The sequence below is a fragment of the Rana temporaria genome, chromosome 4, assembly GCF_905171775.1.
Source record: "Rana temporaria chromosome 4, aRanTem1.1, whole genome shotgun sequence".
Taxonomy (NCBI): Eukaryota; Metazoa; Chordata; class Amphibia; order Anura; family Ranidae; genus Rana; species Rana temporaria.
Genome location: NC_053492.1, coordinates 476,801,129 through 476,822,754, shown reverse-complemented (window position 1 = coordinate 476,822,754; position 21,626 = coordinate 476,801,129). Strand labels below are relative to the sequence as shown.

Below are 21,626 nucleotides of genomic sequence, written 5' to 3'. Positions count from 1 at the left end.
ATGGATTGTTCCTCTATGTACCCCTCCAGCCTGTAAAGGTCATGGATTGTTCCTCTATGTACCCCTCCAGCCTGTAAAGGTCATGGATTGTTCCTCTATGTACCCCTCTAACCCATAAAGGTCATGGATTGTTCCTCTATGTACCCCTCTAACCTGTAAAGGTCATGGATTGCACCTCTTTGTAGCCCTCTAACCCGTAAAGGTCATGGATTGCACCTCTTGTTACCACTCTAACCCATAAAGGTCATGGATTGCACCTCTTTGTACCCCTCTAACCCATAAAGGTCATGGATTGGACCTCTTTGTAGCCCTCTAACCCGTAAAGGTCATGGATTGCACCTCTTTGTAGCCCTCTAACCCGTAAAGGTCATGGATTGCACCTCTTTGTAGCCCTCTAACCCATAAAGGTCATGGATTGCACCTCTTTGTAGCCCTCTAACCTGTAAAGGTCATGTATTGCACCTCTTTGTACCCCTCCAACCTGTAAAGGTCATGGATTGTTCCTCTATGTACCCCTCCAACCTGTAAAGGTCATGGATTGCACCTCTTTGTAGCCCTCTAAGCTGTAAAGGTCATGGATTGCACCTTTTTGTCCCCCTCTAACTCGTAAAGGTCATGGATTGCACCTCTTTGTAGCCCTCTAACCTGGTAAAAGTCATGGATTGCACCTCTTTGTACTCCTCTAACCTGTAAAGGTCATGGATTGCACCTCTTTGTAGCCCTCTGACCTGGTAAAAGTCATGGATTGCACCTCTTTGTACCCCTCTAACCTGTAAAGGTCATGGATTGCACCTCTTTGTAGCCCTCCAACCTGTAAAAGTCATGGATTGCACCTCTTGGTACCCCTCTAACCTGTAAAAGCCATGGGTTGCTCCTCTTGGTATCCCTCCAACTTGTAAAAACCATGGATTGTTCCTCTTTGTACCCCTCTAACCCATAAAGGTCATGGATTGCACCTCTTTGTAGCCCTCTAACCCGTAAAGGTCATGGATTGCACCTCTTGGTACCCCTATAACCTGGATCAGTGGGGGCCCCATGATTAACTCTTGGGGATGAAGGGCAGGGGGCGCTGCTATAAGGGGGGTTTCTATGATCTCTGAAGGTCTCTAAAAAAGGGGGGCACTGATATAAGGGAACTGTGAGATAATGGGGGTCTCTAGGGGGGTATTCTGATGTAAGGGGCATCCTTCTTTCCTTCTGCTCCCCCTGTACCGTGCCCACTTATCCTCCCCCTGTGCGGTGTTCTCCTGCTCCCTCCTTTACTTTACTCTCTTGCCCTGTGCCCACTTACCCTCCTCCCGTACTGTACCCTCCTGCCCCGGTATTGTGCCCACTTACCCTCCCCTGTACTGTACCCTCCTGCCCCGGTACTGTGCCCACTTACCCTCCCCGTACTGTACCCTCCTGACCCGGTACTGTTCCCACTTTCCCTCCCCGTACTGTACCCTCCTGCCCCAGTACTGTGCCCACTTACCCTCCCCGTACTGTACCCTCCTGCCCTAGTACTGTGCCCACTTACCCTCCCCCTGTGCTGTGCTCTCCTGCCCCTTGTACTGTGCTTACTTAACCTCCCCCATACTGTACCATCCTGCCCCGGTACTGTGCCCACTTACCCTCCCCCATACTGTACCCTCCTGCACCGGTACTGTGCCCACTTGCCCTCCCCCCGTACTGTACCCTCCTGCCCCAGTAATGTGCCAACTTAAACTCCCCCTGTGCTGTGTCTTCCTGCCTCATGTACTGTGCCCACTTACCCTCCCTCCTTTACCCTCCTCTTCCGGTACTGTGCCCACTTACCCTCCCCCATGTTATGCCCTCCTGCCCCCTGTGCCCTCCTGCTCCCCCCTGTACAGTGTATACTCTGCCTGTACTGTAACCTCCTTATACAGTTAATTTTTATCGCTTGAATTATTTTCCCCATCATGGGTGAGAGTTGGGGCCTCATGCCTACGTTTTGCCTAGGGCCTCACAAAGCCTAGAGCCGCCTCTGGCTGTGCCCCTCTATTTGTGGCTTGGCTTCATCACGTGTGCTCTTATAGTTTGACCAAAGTTCTACTTTAATATTGAAGAAAAAAAATTGTTGATCTGCTGGCAAAAACCAGAGAAGCTTATCTTTTGGGTTCGAAAGATGTTTCCGAATATCTCATCATTGGAAAACCACCTTCCTTTCTGAGGAATGTCTATGGGGAACGGTGGAGGGTTCAGAACGATGGCTGTAATACAATCATAGAGAGCCGAGTGCGTTGTTACAGGAAAAATACTTACGGCAAAGATCTCCTTCATCCTCCTCCTCCTCGCAGTCCGCCACGAAATTGCAGACTTGAGACAGTTTAATCTCCATCCCGCTCCTGCAGTGGAAGGAACCGTCCAAAGTCATTTTCACCCCGGGTGGGTTTCCTGCAGAGGGAACAGCAATCTTCATAAGTATCGCAGGATGACAACATTCACAACATGAGGTTTCAGCTCTTATCTGGCTGGACAAAGAAAACCTGATCAGAATTACTTCCAGCACCCAACATGAAGAAACCAAGAGAAAAATCCATGAGGCTCAAGAGCAGTGTGCCCATGCCTCACTGTGCCCATGCCTCACTGTGCCCATGCCTCACTGTGCCCATGACTAGACTTACGTTTAACATTGGAGTCTATGGAAGGGTTGCCCGGCTTTGAAAAAAAGGCACTCCCCGGCCGTAGGTCCCTGGTGGACACCAAAGATGGGGCACTGTGTTTCCTCGCTGACGTCGAGACCTTTTCTACTGCCAATGGCCACAGTCCAGCCCCCCCCCCCCAAAAGCATGAAGGACTGTAAACTGGCACCTTCTTTACAAAGTTTGGACACCTCTTCCCTAGATGGTTCTCCTTTACCCTCAGGCAGTGGACTGTCCCTTGGCATCCTGTCTCCAAGTACAGGGCAACGCTATGGACTCTTCATTGGCCTTGATGACCTCAGTGGCATCCGACTGCCGTAGCTTGGGTGAGAAGAAGGCTGCGGGAGCAGCGGATTAGGTAAGTAAAGGGGCTTTGTGTGGCCCCCTAGACCACAAATGAGCATTTAACCCTTGCAGTGTGAGGGGGCAGGGGGGGGGGAGCAGGCGCCCCCCCCCCACACAAGGGAGCATTTTTGTTTTCCTTGGGAGTTCAGCTTTAAAGGCACCAATGAGGGAATTCATTCCTGTCAGTCCAGAGGCTTCCGTACTTTCCTCCTCACTGACCTCAGACATATTCTAAAGTGGCCGTCTATATATATATATATATATTTCAGCAGAGGCTCCATTGAAGAGTGAAAAAGATTCGGAGTGCGGAAAATGCTGACCGCTTCGCGGAATGCAGGAAATCAGCCGCGTCTGCAGACAGTCAGGAGTTCAGAGGACGGTTTCTGAAGAGTTTTCTCTCTTTGAGGTCTTTTCTACAAACCCAAACTACTCGGTGCAGTTCTCAGCACGCCGCCGCCGCCGCATCGCGTCACCCAACCCGTCCATAACTCTCGCTGAGTCTGTACATTACTTGTTATTATTAACCGCTTCAGCCCCGGACCGTTTGGCTGGCCAAAGACCAGAGCACTCTTTGCGATTCTGCACTGCGTCGCTTTAACTGACAATTGCGCGGTCGTGCGACGTGGCTCCCCAACAAAATTGGCGTCCTTTTTTCCCCCACAAATAGAGCTTTCTTTTGGTGGTATTTGATCACCTCTGCGGTTTTTATTTTTTGCGCTATAAACCAAAATAGAGCGATAATTTTGGGGAAAAAAATTAATATTTTTTTTTACTTTTTGGTATAATAAATATCCCTATAAAAGATATAATTTTTTTTTCCCTCAGTTTAGGCCGATACGTATTCTTCTACCTAAAAAATCGCAATAAGCGTTTATTGATTGGTTTACGCAACAGTTAGCGTCTACAAAATAGGGGATAATTTTATGGCATTTTTATAAAAAAAATAATGTTTTACTAGTAATGGCGGCGATCTGCGATTTTTATTGTGACTGCGACATTATGGCGGACACTTTTGGCACTATTTTGGGACCATTGTCATTTATACAGTGATCAGTGCTATAAAAATGCACTGATTACTGTGTAAATGACACCGGCAGGGAAGGGGTTAACCAGTAGGGGGCTAGGAAGGGATTAAGTGTGTCCTAGGGAGTGATTTTTACTGTTAAGGGGCGTGGCTACGAGTGACATGTCACTGATTGCTGTTCCCGATGAGAGGGAATATTCGATCAGTGACATGTCACTAGGAAGAAAGGGGAGATGTTGTCAGGGCTGCCATCAGGGGGATACAAGCAGTACACCTGTATGGGGCCCGGTGGTCCCCAGGGGCCCGGGTGGCATTCCCCTTTTTTTTTTCAGCACCCATAGCCCCTCCCCCGACCTCTAAGGCCGCGTACAGACGAGCATACATGTATGATGAAACCGGTCCGCCAGACCGTTTTCACCGTACATGTATGCCCGGGGATTTCTGTATGGTGGCTGTACTCACCATCATACCATCATACAGAAATCCGCGCGTAAACAATACGCGGGCGTGTCCACGCCGTCGCCGCGGACCAGATTCAGCAGACATGTTCGGTCGTCTGTACGGGGCCTTAGGGGCCCGGTGGTCCCCAGGGGCCCGGATGGCATCCCCCTTTTTTTGTTTTTGTCAGCACCCAAAGCCCCCCCCTGACCTCTAAGGGCCCCGTGGTCCCCAGATGGCATCCCCCTTTTTTTAAAAAATAAATAAATACATTTTCGTCAGCACCCAAAGCCCCCCTGACCTCTAAGGGGCTTGTGACATTGCGACACTCCCCCCTGCTTCTGCTTCCACACTGCGCAACCCCCCCTGGTTCCCTGCTCTCCAGGGGGCCCATGCCTGAAGCTGTGTAAGGGGCCCCAAAATTCCTGATGGCGGCCCTGGATGTTGTGTTTACAGTGACATCTCCCCGTTCTTCAGCTCCGTGACCCGATCGCGGGACACCGGCGGACATCGGGTCTCGCGGGCACAGTCACGGAGCTCGCCGGCATGGTCGCGCATTCTGCCGGCATGGTCGCGCCCGACGGCAAATTTAAAGGGACGTACCATTCTGTCGACGTATATGTGTGCGCGCCAGTCGGCAAGTGGTTAAAGAAGTCATCGGCGTTCTCGAGTCGCGCCGGGTTTTACCCGACGTAGCCGTCTCACCCAACATGCGCATAAAAGATCCATCTCAGAAATGAAAATGAATTAATGGAGGAAATCTGCCCGGGCTAAAATGTGATTAACTTGATCCATCTGGTTTGGCTGGGACGGCGGCTACATCTCGCTCTCCGCAGCTTTTGGGAGCTCTTAATCGTCTGAGATTTAATTAGATGGCCACTTCAACGTCTTTTTTTTTTTTTTTTTTTGCGCCTGCCAAACTCGCAATTAATGAGGCGTGCAACAAAACAACGCACTCTTCTTCCCCCGCTCGTTTTTTTTTTAATATATAATTGTGAAGAAATAACGTCAGAGTCGGAGAAAAGGAAACAAATAAACAGCGGATTTCATTACGCTCCGTCCATGTCGAAGGGAAAATGGAAACTCTGCATTCATTTCCCCCGAGTGGCGGAGAGACGCTGCTTACAACGGTTATATAATCTTATTATGGGGAAGGTCATCGCTTCACTTGATATGTACATTTCATTCCAACGCGGCTTTATTTGTTGCGTTCGTCACGTTGGAGAGCCGCTGGACAGTCAGCTGATAAACGAGGAGCCGGGTTCCTCAATATTCCGGATTCTTCAGTCAAACATCATTATTAATATCACTATTGATACTTTGTTAAAGAGAGGAGTGAACATGTAACAACCTGACTCTGAATACAATGTTGCCATTCTCCAATGGTCTCTGGGGGCCGGATTCAGAAAGAGTTCCGCCGGTCGTATCTCTGAGTTCCGCCGGTCGTTTCTATGCGCCTGATTCATAGAATCAGGTTCCGCATAGATTTTCCTAAAATCCGTCAGGTGTAAGTGTCTTATACCGTCGGATCTTAGGCTGCAATTACAGGTGGCGCTTCCGTATTTTTACGCAAGGAATATGCAAATGAGGACTTACGCCGATTCAGAAACGAACGACCGCCCGGGGCTTTTTTTTTACGTCGTTTGCGTTCGGCTTTTTCCGGCGTATAGTTACCCCTGCTATATGAGGGGTAGCTAATGTTAAAGGAGTTCTCTGACCTAAAAGTTTTAACCCCCGCTGTGCCCGGGCTGTAAAAAAATAGAAAATAAACTGTCACTTACCTGCCTACGATCCCCCGTTGTTCCGATATCGCTGTCCCGTTCTCCGGTCCCGGGCCCCTTCCGCTTCCTGTGTGTCGGTGACTCATAGTGCGCTCAGCCTATCAGCGGCCGCAGCAATGTCCCGTCGCGGCCACTGATAGGCTGAGCGCACTATGAGTCACCGACACACAGGAAGCGGAAGAGACCGGGACCGGAGAACGGGACGGCGATATCGGAACAACGGGGGATCGTAGGCAGGTAAGTGACAGTTTATTTTCTATTTTTTTACAGCCCGGGCACAGCGGGGGTTAAAACTTTTAGGTCAGAGAACTCCTTTAAGTATGGCCGTCGTTCCCGCGTCGAATTTTGAAATTTTACGTCGTTTGCGTAAGTCGTTCGCGAACACGGCTGGACGTAATTTACGTTCACGTCGAAAGCAATGACGTCCTTGCGACGTCATTTAGAGCAATGCACACTGGGATATTTTATGGACGGCGCATGCGCCGTTCAAACAAAACGTAAAGAAAAAACGCGGGGTCAAGACACATTTAAATAAAACACGCCCCCTACATCCCCATTTGAATTACGCGGCCTTACGCTGCAACACATACGTTACGCCGCCGTAACTAAGGGCGCAAGTTATTTCTGAATAAAGAACTTGCGCCCAAAGTTAGAGCGGCGTAACGTATCGGAGATACGTTACGCGGGCCGGACAGATACGCCATTGTATCTGAATCCGGCCCAGTATGTTTGCTTTTAACCACTTGAAGTCCAGACACTCTCCCACGTAGAAGGAGGGTGTCAGGGTGCCATTTTTTATAGAAAATTACGTAGAACCCTCAGGCCGGGTTCACACTAGTCCGACATACGCTCCGACATTGGGAGCTCATGTCGCATGACGTGTGAAAGGCAATGTTTCCCTATGGGAGCTGTCTTAACTGGTCCGACACATGTCGGTCCGACTTTGCAAACGCTCCCTGTACGACTTTGATCCTACTTCACTCCATTGAACATCATTGAAGTAGGATCAAAGTCGGAACGCTCCAACTTTGGCATGCGACTTGTATTCTACTGATCTTGAGGGGGAACTCCACGCCAAATTTTAAGCAAAAAAACGGCATGGGTTCCCCTCCAAGAGCATACCAGGCCCATGGGTCTGGTGTGGATTTAAAGGGGAACCCCCTACGCCGAAAAAACGGTGTGGGGGCCCCCCAAAATCCATACCAGACCCATATCCGAGCAGCAGTCCGGCCGGTCAGGAAAGGGGGTGGGGACGAGCGAGCGCCCCCCCCTTCCTTAACCGCGCCAGGCCGCATGCCCTCAACATGGGGAGGCAGGTGCTATGGGGCAGGGGGGCGCACTGCGGCCCCCCCACCCCACAGCACACTGCCCCCATGTTGATGAGGACAGGGACTCTTCCCGACAACCCTGGCCGTTGGTTGTCGGGGTCTGCAGGCAGGGGGCTTATCGGAATCTGGGAGCCCCCATCGTACCCCTACCCATTCACCTGGAAATAAAGTGTTAAAAAAATAAACACACTACACAGGGTTTTTAAAATATTTTATTAGTCAGCTCCGGGGCCCCCCCTCTCTTCTATAGCTCTTTTACGAGGGGGGGCTTGCTTTTTCCGCCGTCTTCTGGGGGGGGGCTTCCCAGTCTTCACTGCCGTCTGGTTCTCTTCCACCGGGTGGGGGCCGCTTTCTTCCTTAGCTCTTTTACAGCGGCCCCCTCCCGGGCTTCCTCTGACGTCTTTGGCGGGGGGGGTGCCCGGGCTTCTGTGTGATGGGACTGTGACATCATAAGAGACCTATATAAGTCGGTGCGAGCCACGCACACGGCATTACAGCGGGAGGAAGCGACGTGTCAACCGGGAAGAAGAAGGCAGAAGAAGAAGAAGGTAGAAGGAGAAGGCGACAGAAGCCCGGGCACCCCCCCCCCCCCGCCGAAGACGTCAAAGGAAGCCCGGGAGGGGGCCGCTGTAAAAAAGCTAAAGAAGAAAGCGGCCCCCACCCGGTGGAAAAGAACCAGATGGCGGTGAAGACTGGGAAGCCCCCCCCAGAAGACGTCAGAAGAAGCAAGCCCCCCCTCGTAAAAGAGCTAAAGAAGAGAAGGGGGGCCCCGGAGCTGACTAATAAAATATTTTAAAAACCTGTGTAGCGTGTTTATTTTTTTTAACACTTTACTTCCAGGTGAATGGGTAGGGGTAGGATGTACCCCATACTCATTCACCTAGGGTGGGGGGCCGGTATCTGGGGGCCCCCTTGTTAAAGGGGGCTCCCAGATTCCGATAAGCCCTCTATCCGCAGACCCCGACAACCAACGACCAGGGTTGTCGGGAAGAGGCCCTGTCCTCATCAACATGGGGGCAGGGTGCTGTGGTGTGGGGTGGGGCCGCAGTGCGCCCCCCCTGCCCCATAGCACCTACCTCCCCATGTTGAGGGCATGCGGTCTGGCACGGTTAAGGAGGGGGGCGCTCGCTCGTCCCCACCCCCTTTCCTGACCGGTCAGGCTGCTGCTCGGTTACGGATCTGGTATGGATTTTGGGGGGACCCCCACGCCATTTTTTCAGCGTAGGGGGTTCCCCTTTAAATCCGCACCAGACCCATGGGCCTGGTATGCTCTTGGAGGGGAACCCATGCCGGTTTTTTGCTTAAAATTTGGCGTGGAGTTCCCCCTCAAGATTCATATCAAACAGTGCCTGATATTGGCAGGGATCCAAGTCGGACTTCAAGTCCAGGGCAAAGTCGGATCAAAGTAGTATCCTGTTCATTAAAGTCGGATGGATGTAGGACCGATGTAGGATAAATGTAGGACCAATGTCGCAGAGCAAAGTAGGATGAAGTGTAGTATAGTGTGAACCCAGCCTATAGCAGAATGTAAAATATATATATATTTTTTTCAAAATGTTCCATCATTGTTTTCGTTATATTGCAAAAAAAAAAAGAAACCCAGTGGAGATTAAATACCACCAAAAGAAAGCTCTGTTTGTGGGAAAATTATTTAATACATTTTAGTTGGGTGCAGCGTTGCGTGACCACACAATAGCCAGTTAAAGAAGCGCAGTGCTGAATAGCAAAAAATAGCCTGGTCATGAAGGGGGGGGGGGGTAAAACCTTCCGGAGTGGTTAACAGCTTAAGGACCGTCGCATGAATATTTACATCGACAGAATGGCACAGACAGGCAAATGGGCGTACAGGTACGTCCCCTTTAATTTGCCGCTGTGTGGTCACGTGGTCGCCGTTGGTGGCGCACTCATGACCCTGTCGCGAGCTCCGTGATCGGACTCGATATCCGCTGGTGGCCCGCGATCGTGTCATGGCGCTGAAGAGCGGGGAGATGTCAGTATAAACACAACATCTCCCCGTTCTTTCTAGTGATCGTCTGTTCCCTCTCATCGGGAGAAGCGATCAGTGACGTGTCACTCCTAGCCACGCCCCTTAACAGTTAGAATCACTCCGTAGGACACACTTAACCCCTTCCTCGCCCCCTCCTGGTTAACCCCTTCCCTGCCAGTGTTATTTTTACAGTAATCTGTGCATTTTATAGCACTGAATGCCTTTAAAAATGACAATGGTCCCAAAAAAACGCCAAAAGTGTCCGATGTGTCCGCCACAATGTCGCAGTCACGATAAAAAGAAAAATAATAATAAAAATGCCATAAAACTATTCCTTATTTTGTAAAAGCTAAAACTTTTGCGCAAACCAATCAATAAACGCTTATTGCGATTTTTTTTTTATACCAAAAATATGTAGAAGAATACGTATCGGACTAAACTGAGGAGAACATTTTTTTTTTTATATATATATTTTTGGGGATATTTATTATAGAAAAAAGTAAAACAAATTGCATTTTTTTTTTCAAAATTGTCGCTCTATTTTTATTTATAGCGCAAAATATAAAAACCGCAGAGGTGATCAAATACCACCAAAAGAAAGCTCTATTGGTGTGAAAAAAAAAAAACACGTCAATTTTGTTTGGGAGCCACGACCGCACGACCGCGCAATTGTCAGTTAAAACGATGCAGTGCCGAATCGCAAAAAGTGTCTCCGGTCTTTGGCTAGCCGAATAGTCCGGGGGTGAAGTGGTTAATATCTAATTAGGGTTAGCGTTAGGGTTAGGGTTAAACTTGATAAATCAATGAAAATTTATTGAAGACATTTTTTATTTTTTTTGGATATGTTTTATAGCAGAATGTAAAAAATATTGGCCCAGATTCTCAAAGGGCTTACGATGACGCAACGCCATGTGCGCCGTCGTAAGTCCTAATCTGGGCCGTCGTATCTATGCGACCGATTCTTAGAATCAGTTACGCATAGATATCCATTAGATCCGACAGGCGTAAGGCTCTTATGCTGTCGGATTTTAAATGCAATTTTTTTTTTCGCCGCTAGGTGTCGCCTCCGTCGTTTTCCCGATCGAGTATGCAAATTAGCAAAATATGCGAATTCCCGAACGTACGCGCGGTCGACGCAGTGAAGATACAACGTTTACGTTAGATTTGCGACGCTTAAAGTTGCCCCTGCTATATGAGGGGCAACCAATGTTAAGTATGGCCGTCGTTCACGCCTTCAAAATTTAAAAATTTACGTTGTGTGCGTAAGTCGTCCGTGAATGGCGCTGGACGCCATTTACGTTCACGTCGAAACCAATGACGTCCTTGCGACGTCATTTAGCGCAATGCACGTCGGGAAATTTTAGGGACGGCGCATGCGCAGTAGGTTCGGCGCGGGAACGCGCCTAATTTAAATGATCCACGCCCCCTACCCGGATCATTTGAATTAGGAGGGCTTGCGCCGGAGGATTTACTCTACGCTGCAGCAACTTTACAGGCAAGTGCTTTGTGAATCAAGCACTTGCCCGTAAAACTTGCGGCGGCGTAACGTAAACGAGATACGAGAATCTGGGCCATTGGGTCTTTTTTTTTTTTTTTGTTTATATTGCAAAAAAAAAAAAAACCCAGTGGGGATTAAATACCACCAAAAGAAAGTTTGTGGGAAAATAATTGATAAATCAATAAAAATGTATTAAAAAAAATATTGGATATGTTTTATAGCAGAATGTAATATATATATATATATTTTCAAAATGTTCCATCATTTTTTTTCAATATATTGAAAAAAAAAAAAAAAACCCAGTGGAAATTAAACACCACCAAAAGAAAGCTCTGTTTGTGGGAAAATTATTTAATACATTTTATTTGGGTGCAGCGTTGCATGACCGTGCAATTACCAGTTAAAGTAGCGCAGTGCTGAATAGCAAAAACGGCCTGGTCAAGAAAGGGATGGGGGGGGGGAGGTAAAACTTGCCATGGGTAGCTCTACAGTTGCCTACTGGCTCCAAGTCAATGACAAAATATTGAAGCAACTGGATGAGCATGACAGCCAGGCACCCAGCATTTTTCAGAAGAAGGAGAGGTCAGCAATGGCAGCCCCTCGCATATCTCACTACAAGTTTCCTTAACCACTTAATCACCGAGGACGTCCTCGACTTTGTGCGGTGATATGTGAATGATGGGAGCAGCTAGAGGCATCATTCAGATATCACCGTCTTCAGCCGCCGATTCTGTGCACGATAAGAACGATCAAAGCAGCAGTTCCGCCGCTTGATTGTTCTTATAGGCAGCGGGAGGGGACATCCCCCCCCCCTCCCGCCGCCATCCGGTGCTTCTCCGGGCTCTCCCGTGCCATCGGGGGCCCGGAGAGCGAATCGGTCGGCGGCTGCCTGGAAAGCATAGAGATGACTGGTGACCAGATGTCACCAGTCATCTCTATGACCGTCGGAGGCCCAGGCGCGACGTTATGACGTCACGCCCGGGTACCCGGAAGTAAACAAAGCCGCAATCGCGGCTGTCGGCATGTGATCAATGGCCCAGATTCAGTAAGCAATTGCGCTTGCGTAACCATAGGTTACGCAGCGCAATTGCTGACTTGCGCCGGCGTAACGAGTTCTCCTGATTCAGAGAACTCGTTACGCCGACTGCAGCCCAAAATCTGCGTGGCATAAGGCTCTTATGCCACGCAGATTTTAGGCTGCATTCTTGCGTTGACCGCTAGGGGGCGCTCCCATTGTGCTCAGTGTATAGTATGCAAATTGCATACTTACGCCGATTCACAAAGTTGCGCGGGCCCTGCGTACGCAAGGTACGGAGTTTCCGTAATGCATCTTTAGCGTAAGGCTGCCCCTTCTAATAGTAGGGGCAACCAATGCTAAAGTATACCCGCCGTTCCCGCGACGTGAAATTTGAATTTCACGTCGTTTGCGTAAGTGATTCGTGAATGGCGCTGGACGCCATTCACGTTCACTTTGAAGCAAATGACGTCCTTGCGACGTCATTTGCCGCAATGCACGTCGGGAAAGTTTCCCGACGGAGCATGCGCTCTACGCTCGGCGCGGGAGCGCGCCTAATTTAAATGATTCCCGCCCCCGGCGGGATCATTTACATTGGGCGCGCTTACGCCGAGCAATTTTGCCGGCGTGCCCTCGCAATTTACGGAGCTACTGCTCCGTGAATCGAGGGCAGCGCAAAATATTTGCGTGGGAGCAGGGCAACGAACAAATCGTTGCCCTGCGCCTCTGCAAATATAGCGCAGATCTCTTTGAATCTGGGCCAGTGATTTTTTTTACCACCGATTTCATGCTTGTAAGCCTGGAGGAGAGATGTGGGGGGAGGGGAAGGTCTTATTGCCCCCGCCTCCCCCCATAAAGAGGACCTGTCACACTGATTACTATTACAAGGGATGTTTACATTCCTTCTAATAGGAATAAAAGTGATAAAAAAAAAATGAAGTAAAAAAAGACTAAAAAAAAAATGTTTTAAAACGCCCCTGTCCCCGTTATCTGGCGTGCAGAAGTGAACACGCATGCAAGTCCCGCCCACATTTGTAAACGCAATTCAAACCCCACATGTGAGGTATCGTCGCGTGCGTTAGAGCGTGTGCAACAATTCTAGCACTAGACCTCCTCTGTAACTCGAAAATAGTAACCTGTAAAAAATGTTAAAGCGTCGCCTATGGAGATTTTTAAGTACCGAAGTTTGGCGCCATTCCATGAGTGTGCGCAATTTTAAAGCGTGACATGTTAGGTATCTATTTACTCGGCGTAACATCATCTTTCCCATTATACAAAAAAATTGGGCTAACTTTACTGTTTTGTTATTTTTTAATTCACTAAACTGTTTTTTTTTCCCGTTTGAAAAATGATTGCACAAATACCGTGCGAGAAAAAAAGTTGCAATGACCACCATTTTATTCCCTCGGGTGTCTGCTAAAAAATATATATATAATGTTTGGGGGTTCTGAGTAATTTTCCAGCAAAACATTTGTGATTTTTACTTGATGGAGAAAAGTGCCAAAATAGGCCCGGTGATCAAGTGGTTAAAATACATAAAAAAAAAAAATTGTGCTGATAACATTTATTTTTATTTTAAAATTTCATCTTTTTTTTCTCTTCTTCTAGAAAGTGCAACATTGTATTTAAATCTTTAATTTCCTGCCGCCTCTTAATGGCCTCTCCCTCCCTGCGGCCTTATGGCAATTACGGCACGCGCCATATCCAGGGGGGCGTTAGGAAGGAACAGGAGACGAGTACAGAGAGGAATATTCCTAATGCTGACCCCCCTATCTCCTGTAATTACCATCTATTCCACCGAATCGTGTTCTCCGCCCCCCCCCTCTGCCCCCCCCGCCCTACAAAAAATAAATAAAATACAAATATTTTGTTCTGCCGCCAACTCGCATCCTGTAATGAACAAAGCAATAACAATCCTTCAATATTCCTCGCGTCTTTATCATCTACTTGGGCCAATTTACTAATTATGAGTAGCGGCGGGTCGGAGCACGCGCGTTCCCTTGTTAACAGCAAAACATAATTAGAGGCACCAAAAAAAAAAAAAAGCGCCGCAGCTCCATTTCCTTACAATAAGCGCTCGGCCGTTATTAGGCAATATTTAACAATTAACGTGGGCGGTGAACCGGAGCCGCGGCATAAAGTTGCAATAATAAATATTTAATGGTGAATAATTTCGCCGTCTATCACGGCGCTCCAGAGCACGCCGCCCACAAATAAAACTTTACAGTGGACTTTTAAACAGACGAAATTATTTATCCTGAGAGTCCAACCTTCCTCTAGTAAGCCGGGGATTCGTCCTTACCGCCAGGATATTCGCCCTTTTACAGGTATGTCGTTGGTTTGAAGGCGGGGTCACTTTAGGGGCCCGTTCACCCCAGAAACTGCACGTCTACAGCGCGTGTTTTCATTGTACGTGCGCATGCATTTCATGTCCCAAAAATATATTTAATTAAATAAATAAGTTAAAAAATAACAGTGGAGTTTTGCCCACAAGGTGCCAGCCTGGCCTTCTGTTGATTGTCCTAAACAATAAAGCTTTACCAGTTTTTTTTTTTTTTAATAACTGTTGACAAACTGTAAAATCCAATGGTAGCAAAACTTTATTGTTCTGGATGAATATCACAAAGCCCCACCTAGGAATCCCTCAAATGACAAGTTTTGCCCACAAGGTCCCAGCCTGGCTTTGTGTTGCTTGTCCTGAACAATAAAGCTTTACCAACTTTTTTTTTTTTATTATTAAAAAGTACCAGTTGACACACTGTAAAATCCGATGCTAGCAAAACTTTATTGTTCTGGGCGAGTAACACAAAGCCCCACCTAGGACACCCTTCAATAATGAGTTGTGCTCACAAGGTTCCAGCCTGGCCTTGTGTTGCTTGTCCAGAACAATAAAGCTTTACCAGTTGTTTTTTTTTTAATAACTGTTGACAAACTGTAAAATCCAATGCTAGCAAAACTTTATTGTTCTGGAATCTGGATTATATATAACAAAGCCCCACCTAGGACTTCCTCAAATGACGAGCTTTGCCCACAAGGTCCCAGCCTGGCTTTGTGTTGCTTGTCCTGAACAATAAAGCTTTACCAGCTTTTTTTTTATTATTAAAAAGTAGCAGTTGACACACTGTAAAATCCAATACTAGCAAAACTTTATTGTTCTGGACGAGTAACACAAAGCCCCACCTAGGACACCCTTCAATAATGAGTTGTGCTCACAAGGTCCCAGCCTGGCCTTTTGTTGCTTGTCCAGAACAATAAAGCTTTACCAGTTTTTTTTTTTTTATAACTGTTGACAAACTGTAAAATCCAATGCTAGCAAAACTTTATTGTTCTGGATGAATATCACAAAGCCCCACCTAGGACTTCCTCAAATGACGAGCTTTGCCCACAAGATCCCAGCCTTGCTTTGTGTTGCTTGTCCTGAACAATAAAGCTTTGCCAGTTTTTTTTTGTTAAAATGTAGCAGTTAACACACTACAAAATCCAAAATTCAATGTTAGCAAAACGTTATTGTTCTGGACGTGTAGCACAAAGCCCCACCTAGGAGACCCTCTAATAATGAGTTTTGCCCACAAGGTCCCAGTTTGGCACTGTGTTGCTTGTTCTGAACAATAAAGCTTTACCTGTTTTTTTGTTTTTTAATTTAAAAATAATGGTTGACACACTGTAAAATCCAATGCTAGCAAAACTTTATTGTTCTGCATGAATAGCACAAAGCCCCACCTAGGACTCCCTCTAATGACGAGTTTTGCCCACAAGGGGGAACCTAATAAAGGGGGTCCAACCCACTACTAGCAAGGGGACCTAATAAAGGGGGTTCAACCTGCTACTAGCAAGGGGGACCTAATAAAGGGGGTCCAACCCACTACTAGCGAGGGGACCTAATAAAGGGGGTTCAACCCGCTGGCCGGTGAGTGTATATATCCTAGAAATGGTATTTGTTAACCACTTCCCGACCGCCTCATTACATATACGTCGGCAGAATGGCACGGTCAGGCACATCAACATACCTGTACGTGCCTGCCTAGACGTGGGTTGGGGGTCCGGTCGGGGGTGTCCCCCCCGGTACTTGCGGCGGTCGGGTTCCCTCGGGGAGCGATCCGGGACGACGGCGCGGCTATTCGTTTATAGCCGCTCCGTCGCGATCGCTCCCGGAGCTGAAGAACGGGGAGAGCCGTATGTAAACACAGCTTCCCCGTGCTTCACTGTGGCGGCTGCATCGATCGTGTGATCCCTTTTATAGGGAGACACGATCGATGACGTCACACCTACAGCCACACCCCCCTACAGTTGTAAACACACACTAGGTGAACCCTAACTCCTACAGCGCCCCCTGTGGTTAACTCCCAAACTGCAACTGTCATTTTCACAATAAAGAATGCAATTTAAATGCATTTTTTGCTGTGAAAATGACAATGGTCCCAAAAATGTGTCAAAATTGTCCGAAGTGTCCGCCATAATGTCGCAGTCACGGAAAAAAATCGTTGATCGCCGCCATTAGTAGTAAAAAAAAAAAAATTAATAAAAATGCAATAAAACTATCCCCTATTTTGTAAACGCTATAAATTTTGCGCAAACCAATCGATAAACGCTTATTGCGATTTTTTTACCAAAAATAGGTAGAAGAATACGTATCGGCCTAAAATGAGGAAAAAAAATGTTATATATGTTTTTGGGGGATATTTATTACAGCAAAAAGTAAAAAATATTGCATTTTTTTCAAAATTGTCGCTCTATTTTTGTTTATAGCGCAAAAAATAAAAACCGTAGAGGTGATCAAATACCACTAAAAGAAAGCTCTATTTGTGGGGAAAAAAGGACGCCAATTTTGTTTGGGAGCCACGTCGCACGACCGCGCAATTGTCTGTTAAAGCGACGCAGTGGCGAATTGTAAAAACCCCTTGGGTCATTTAGCTGCGTATTGGTCCGGTCCTTAAGTGGTTAAGCATTGAACATTATAAAAAATAAATAAGTATGTACAGCATTTAATTCCCTGACAACACCCTCAGACAAGTATTGGAAGGCCGCGCCGTATAATGCAATTTGGTTTTATACACATCCAAGACATTGATCTTGTAATCTAATCTCGGTGTAGCCCATCTATGGCGGGACGTCTCCCTCACATCCCCATTCACTGCCATCTCTGTGTCACGCTGGAGGAATAATTGTATTTATTTATTCGGAGGTGTCTGTGCCTCTGTCTGTGTCTCAGGCCACGCCGTGGATCGGAATATTAAACCGCCGTTAATGGAGAGCGGGCGGGGGGGGGGGGGGGGCAGCGAGCGTTAACTCCGCCGGATGAGGACGTTCCTTTCAGGACGATGAAAGAGAAATACTCGCATTGACCTGATACGCGTGTCCTGCACTGATGATAACTTGTATAAACTGCGCCCTGACTCTCAGCACATCCGCCCGCCGATTGATGGGAAAACCGGCCTGATTAACCACTTCCATACCGGGGGGCACTTACGCACCTTCCCGCCCAGGCCAATTTTCAGCACTGTCGCACTTTGAATGGCAATTGCGCGGTCATGCTACACTGTACCCAAACAAAATTGGCGTCCTTTTTTCCCCACAAATAGAGATTTCTTTTGGTGGTATTTGATCACCTCTGCGATTTTTTTTTTTGCGCAACAACTAAAAAAGACTGAAAATTTTGAAAAAAAATTAAGTTTTTATTTTTTTCTGTAAATTTTTTTGTAAATAAGTAAGTTTTCTCTTTCAATTACGGGCACTGATATGGCGGCACTGATGGGCACTGATGAGATGACATCGATGAGGTAGTACTGATGGGCACCGATGAGGTGGCACTGATGGGCACTGATTGGCGGCGCTGGTATGCGGCACTGATAGGCACTCATAGGCGGCACTGATGGGCACTCATAGGCGGCACTGATGGGCACTCATGGATGGCACTGATGGGCAGCACTGATGGGCACTCATTGGCGGAACTGGGCACTCATAGGCGGCACAGATGGGCACTCATGGGCGGCACTTATGGGTGGCATTGATGGGTACTTATGGGTGGCACAGATGGGCACTGATAGGTGGACACTGGGCATGGATGGGCACTGTGAGGTGGCACTGATGGACACTGTGGGGTGGCACGGATGGACACTGTGGGGTGGCACTGATGGACACTGTGGGGTGGCACTGATGGACACTGTGGGGTGGCACTGATGTATCCATGTTGCCAGTCAGTGCCCATTTCTGACACCCCACATCACCGATCGCCGCACTGCGTGCCCCCACGGGCGCGCACGGCATGAAATCCTGCAGGACGTCAATAGACGTCCAGTCAGGATTTCAGAACCACTTCCCGGACGTAAATCCCCTATGGACCGGGCGGCAAGTGGTTAAAGAGGCGCAGTCACGGTTTAGTGGAAGAGGAAGTACGCGCATCAGATGCCTGCTGTGCCCACTGTGGACAACAGAAAATTTCTCTAATGTCCCAAAATTAAGAGATTGTGATGTGCCCAGGCAACAACCCCCAAAAAAAAACATTTTTATTTTACCATTAAAAAAAATTACATTTCTTAAAAACATTTGTCATTAGCTGTATTTCCAGAATGGAGAATATACAACAGAGTGCATAGAAATGACAAGCAGGTGGATCTACGCATTTCGCTCGATAAAAGCTTCCTCAGAATCCACTTTGTTTTTCAATTAATAATATATTTTGGAAATATATATATATATATATATATATATATATATATATACACACACACACACAATATACAAGATTTTAAAGATTGAAAACCAAAGTGGATTCTGAGGAAGCTCTTATCAGGTGAGACACGTCGATCCACCTGCTCTTTGTTTCTATGCATGTTGTTATATGTTCTCCATGCTGGAAATAGAACTGATTACAAATGTTTTTGAGACATTTAAATTTTTTCATGGTAAAACAAAATAGTTTTTTTATTGATATTTTTTTTCTTTTTGATTGTTGTCTGGGCACGCCAAAATGCCTATTTTACATTGGAAGAGAGGGATACATTGGAAGAGAGGGATACATTGGAAGAGGGATACATTGGAAGAGAGGGATACATTGGAAGAGAGGGATACACTGGAAGAGAGGGATACATTGGAAGAGAGGGATACATTGGAAAAGAGGGATACATTGGAAGAGAGGGATACATTGGAAGAGAGGGATACATTGGAAGAGAGGGATACATTGGAAAAGAGGGATACATTGGAAGAGAGGGATACATTGGAAGAGAGGGATACATTGGAAGAGAGGGATACATTGGAAGAGGGATACATTGGAAGAGAGGGATACATAGGAAGAGGGATACATTGGTGGAGGGATACATTGGTGGAGGGATACATTGGTGGAAGAATACATTGGAAGAGGGATACATTGGTGGAGGGATACATTGGTGGAGGGATACATTGGTGGAGGGATACATTGGTGGAAGAATACATTGGAAGAGGGGGATACATTGGTGGAGGGATACATTGGTGGAGGGATACATTGGTGGAAGGATACATTGGAAGGATACATAGGAAGAGGGATACATAGGAAGAGGGATACATTGGTGGAAGGATACATAGGAAGAGGGATACATAGGAAGAGGGATACATTGGATGAAGGATACATTGGTGGAGGGATACATTCGGGGAGGGATACATTGGAAGAGGGATACATAGGAAGAGGAATACATTGGAAGGATACATAGGAAGAGGGATACATAGGAAGAGGGATACATTGGATGAGGGATACATTGGTGGAGGGATACATTGGTGGAGGGATACATTGGTGGAGGGATACATAGGAAGAGGGATACATTGGTGGAGGGATACATAGGAAGAGGGATACATTGGTGGAGGGATACATTGGAAGAGAGGGATACATTGGAAGAGGGATACATAGGAAGAGGGATACATAGGAAGAGGGATACATAGGAAGAGGGATACATTGGTGGAGGGATACATAGGAAGAGGGATACATTGGTGGAGGGATACATCGGTGGAGGGATACATTGGTGGAAGGATACATTGGCTTGAGGGATACTATGGTGGAGGGATACATTGGAGGGATACATAGGAAGAGGGATACATTGGAAGAGGGATACATTGGAAGAGGGATACATTGGTGGAGGGATACATAGGAAGAGGGATACATTGGAAGAGAGGGATACATTGGTGAAGGGATATATTGGAAGGATACATTGGAAGAGAGGGATACATTGGTGGAAGAATACATAGGAAGTGACCGACGATTGTGAATAAATCTAGCCCAATCACTCACAAATGTCGGAACGTTTCCTTTTGATCTTCATCAAACAGCGCGCCTGTCCTGACACCGTGCGTCTCCTTTCATCCTCCGCTGGAAGCTCGGAAGGATTCGGCTCCCCCGGGAATCTCCCACATTCATATTTTATGCTGACATGCCTGGAAAGCTCGTTCCTTTTCTCATTTCTCTCTCACTTCTCTCTTTTCCCCGTTTTCTCCTCTTTGATGTACTAAGTGTTTGGAAATATTCATTAGAGGGCGAGGGGGGATTCTGATTGGAAGAAGAGAGGCCGGGATCGGGAGGCAGAGCATCGCGCCTCTTCTAATTTCTCATATATTCCGTGTAGCCGGGAGTCTGTTCGGAGTGACGCCATTTTCATAGTACAGTAACCTGGAGTCTGTCCGGAGTGACTCCATTTTCCAAGTACAGTAACCTGGAGTCTGTCCGGAGTGACGCCATTTTCCAAGTACAGTAATCTGGAGTCTGTCCGGAGTGACGCCATTTTCCTAGTACAGTAACCTGGAGTCTGTCCGGAGTGACGCCATTTTCCTAGTACAGTAACCTGGAGTCTGTCCGGAGTGACGCCATTTTCCAAGTACAGTAACCTGGAGTCTGTCCGGAGTGACGCCATATTCCAAGTACAGTAATCTGGAGTCTGTCCGGAGTGACGCCATTTTCCTAGTACAGTAACCTGGAGTCTGTCCGGAGTGACGCCATTTTCCAAGTACAGTAACCTGGAGTCTGTCCGCAGTGACGCCATTTTCCTAGTACAGTAACCTGGAGTCTGTCCGGAGTGACGCCATTTTCCAAGTACAGTAACCTGGAGTCTGTCCGGAGTGACGCCATTTTCCTAGTACAGTAACCTGGAGTCTGTCCGGAGTGATGCCATTTTCCATAGTACAGTAACCTGGAGTCTGTCCGGAGTGACGCCATTTTCCATAGTACAGTAACCTGGAGTCTGTCCGGAGTGACGCCATTTTTCAAGTACAGTAATCTGGAGTCTGTCTGGAGTGACGCCATTTTCCACAGTACAGTAACCTGGAGTCTGTCCGGAGTGACGCCCTTTTCCAAGTACAGTAATCTGGAGTCTGTCTGGAGTGACGCCATTTTCCACAGTACAGTAACCTGGAGTCTGTCCGGAGTGACGCCATTTTCCAAGTACAGTAACCTGGAGTCTGTCCGGAGTGACGCCATTTTCCAAGTACAGTAACCTGGAGTCTGTCCGGAGTGACGCCCTTTTCCAAGTACAGTAATCTGGAGTCTGTCCGGAGTGACGCCATTTTCCACAGTACAGTAACCTGGAGTCTGTCCGGAGTGACGCCATTT

General features: G+C 47.4%; 1 protein-coding gene across 1 annotated transcript in view; it reads right to left on the bottom strand.

Annotated features, from left to right (window-relative positions):
* The window catches only part of ALK (ALK receptor tyrosine kinase), a 388,017-nt gene that overhangs the window by 180,166 nt on the left and 186,225 nt on the right, over positions 1 to 21,626 (bottom strand). Inside the window, exon 3 of the mRNA XM_040351843.1 lies at positions 2,266 to 2,397. Coding sequence (XP_040207777.1) covers positions 2,266 to 2,397 — 132 coding nt within the window. The remainder of the gene's footprint in view (positions 1 to 2,265; positions 2,398 to 21,626) is intronic.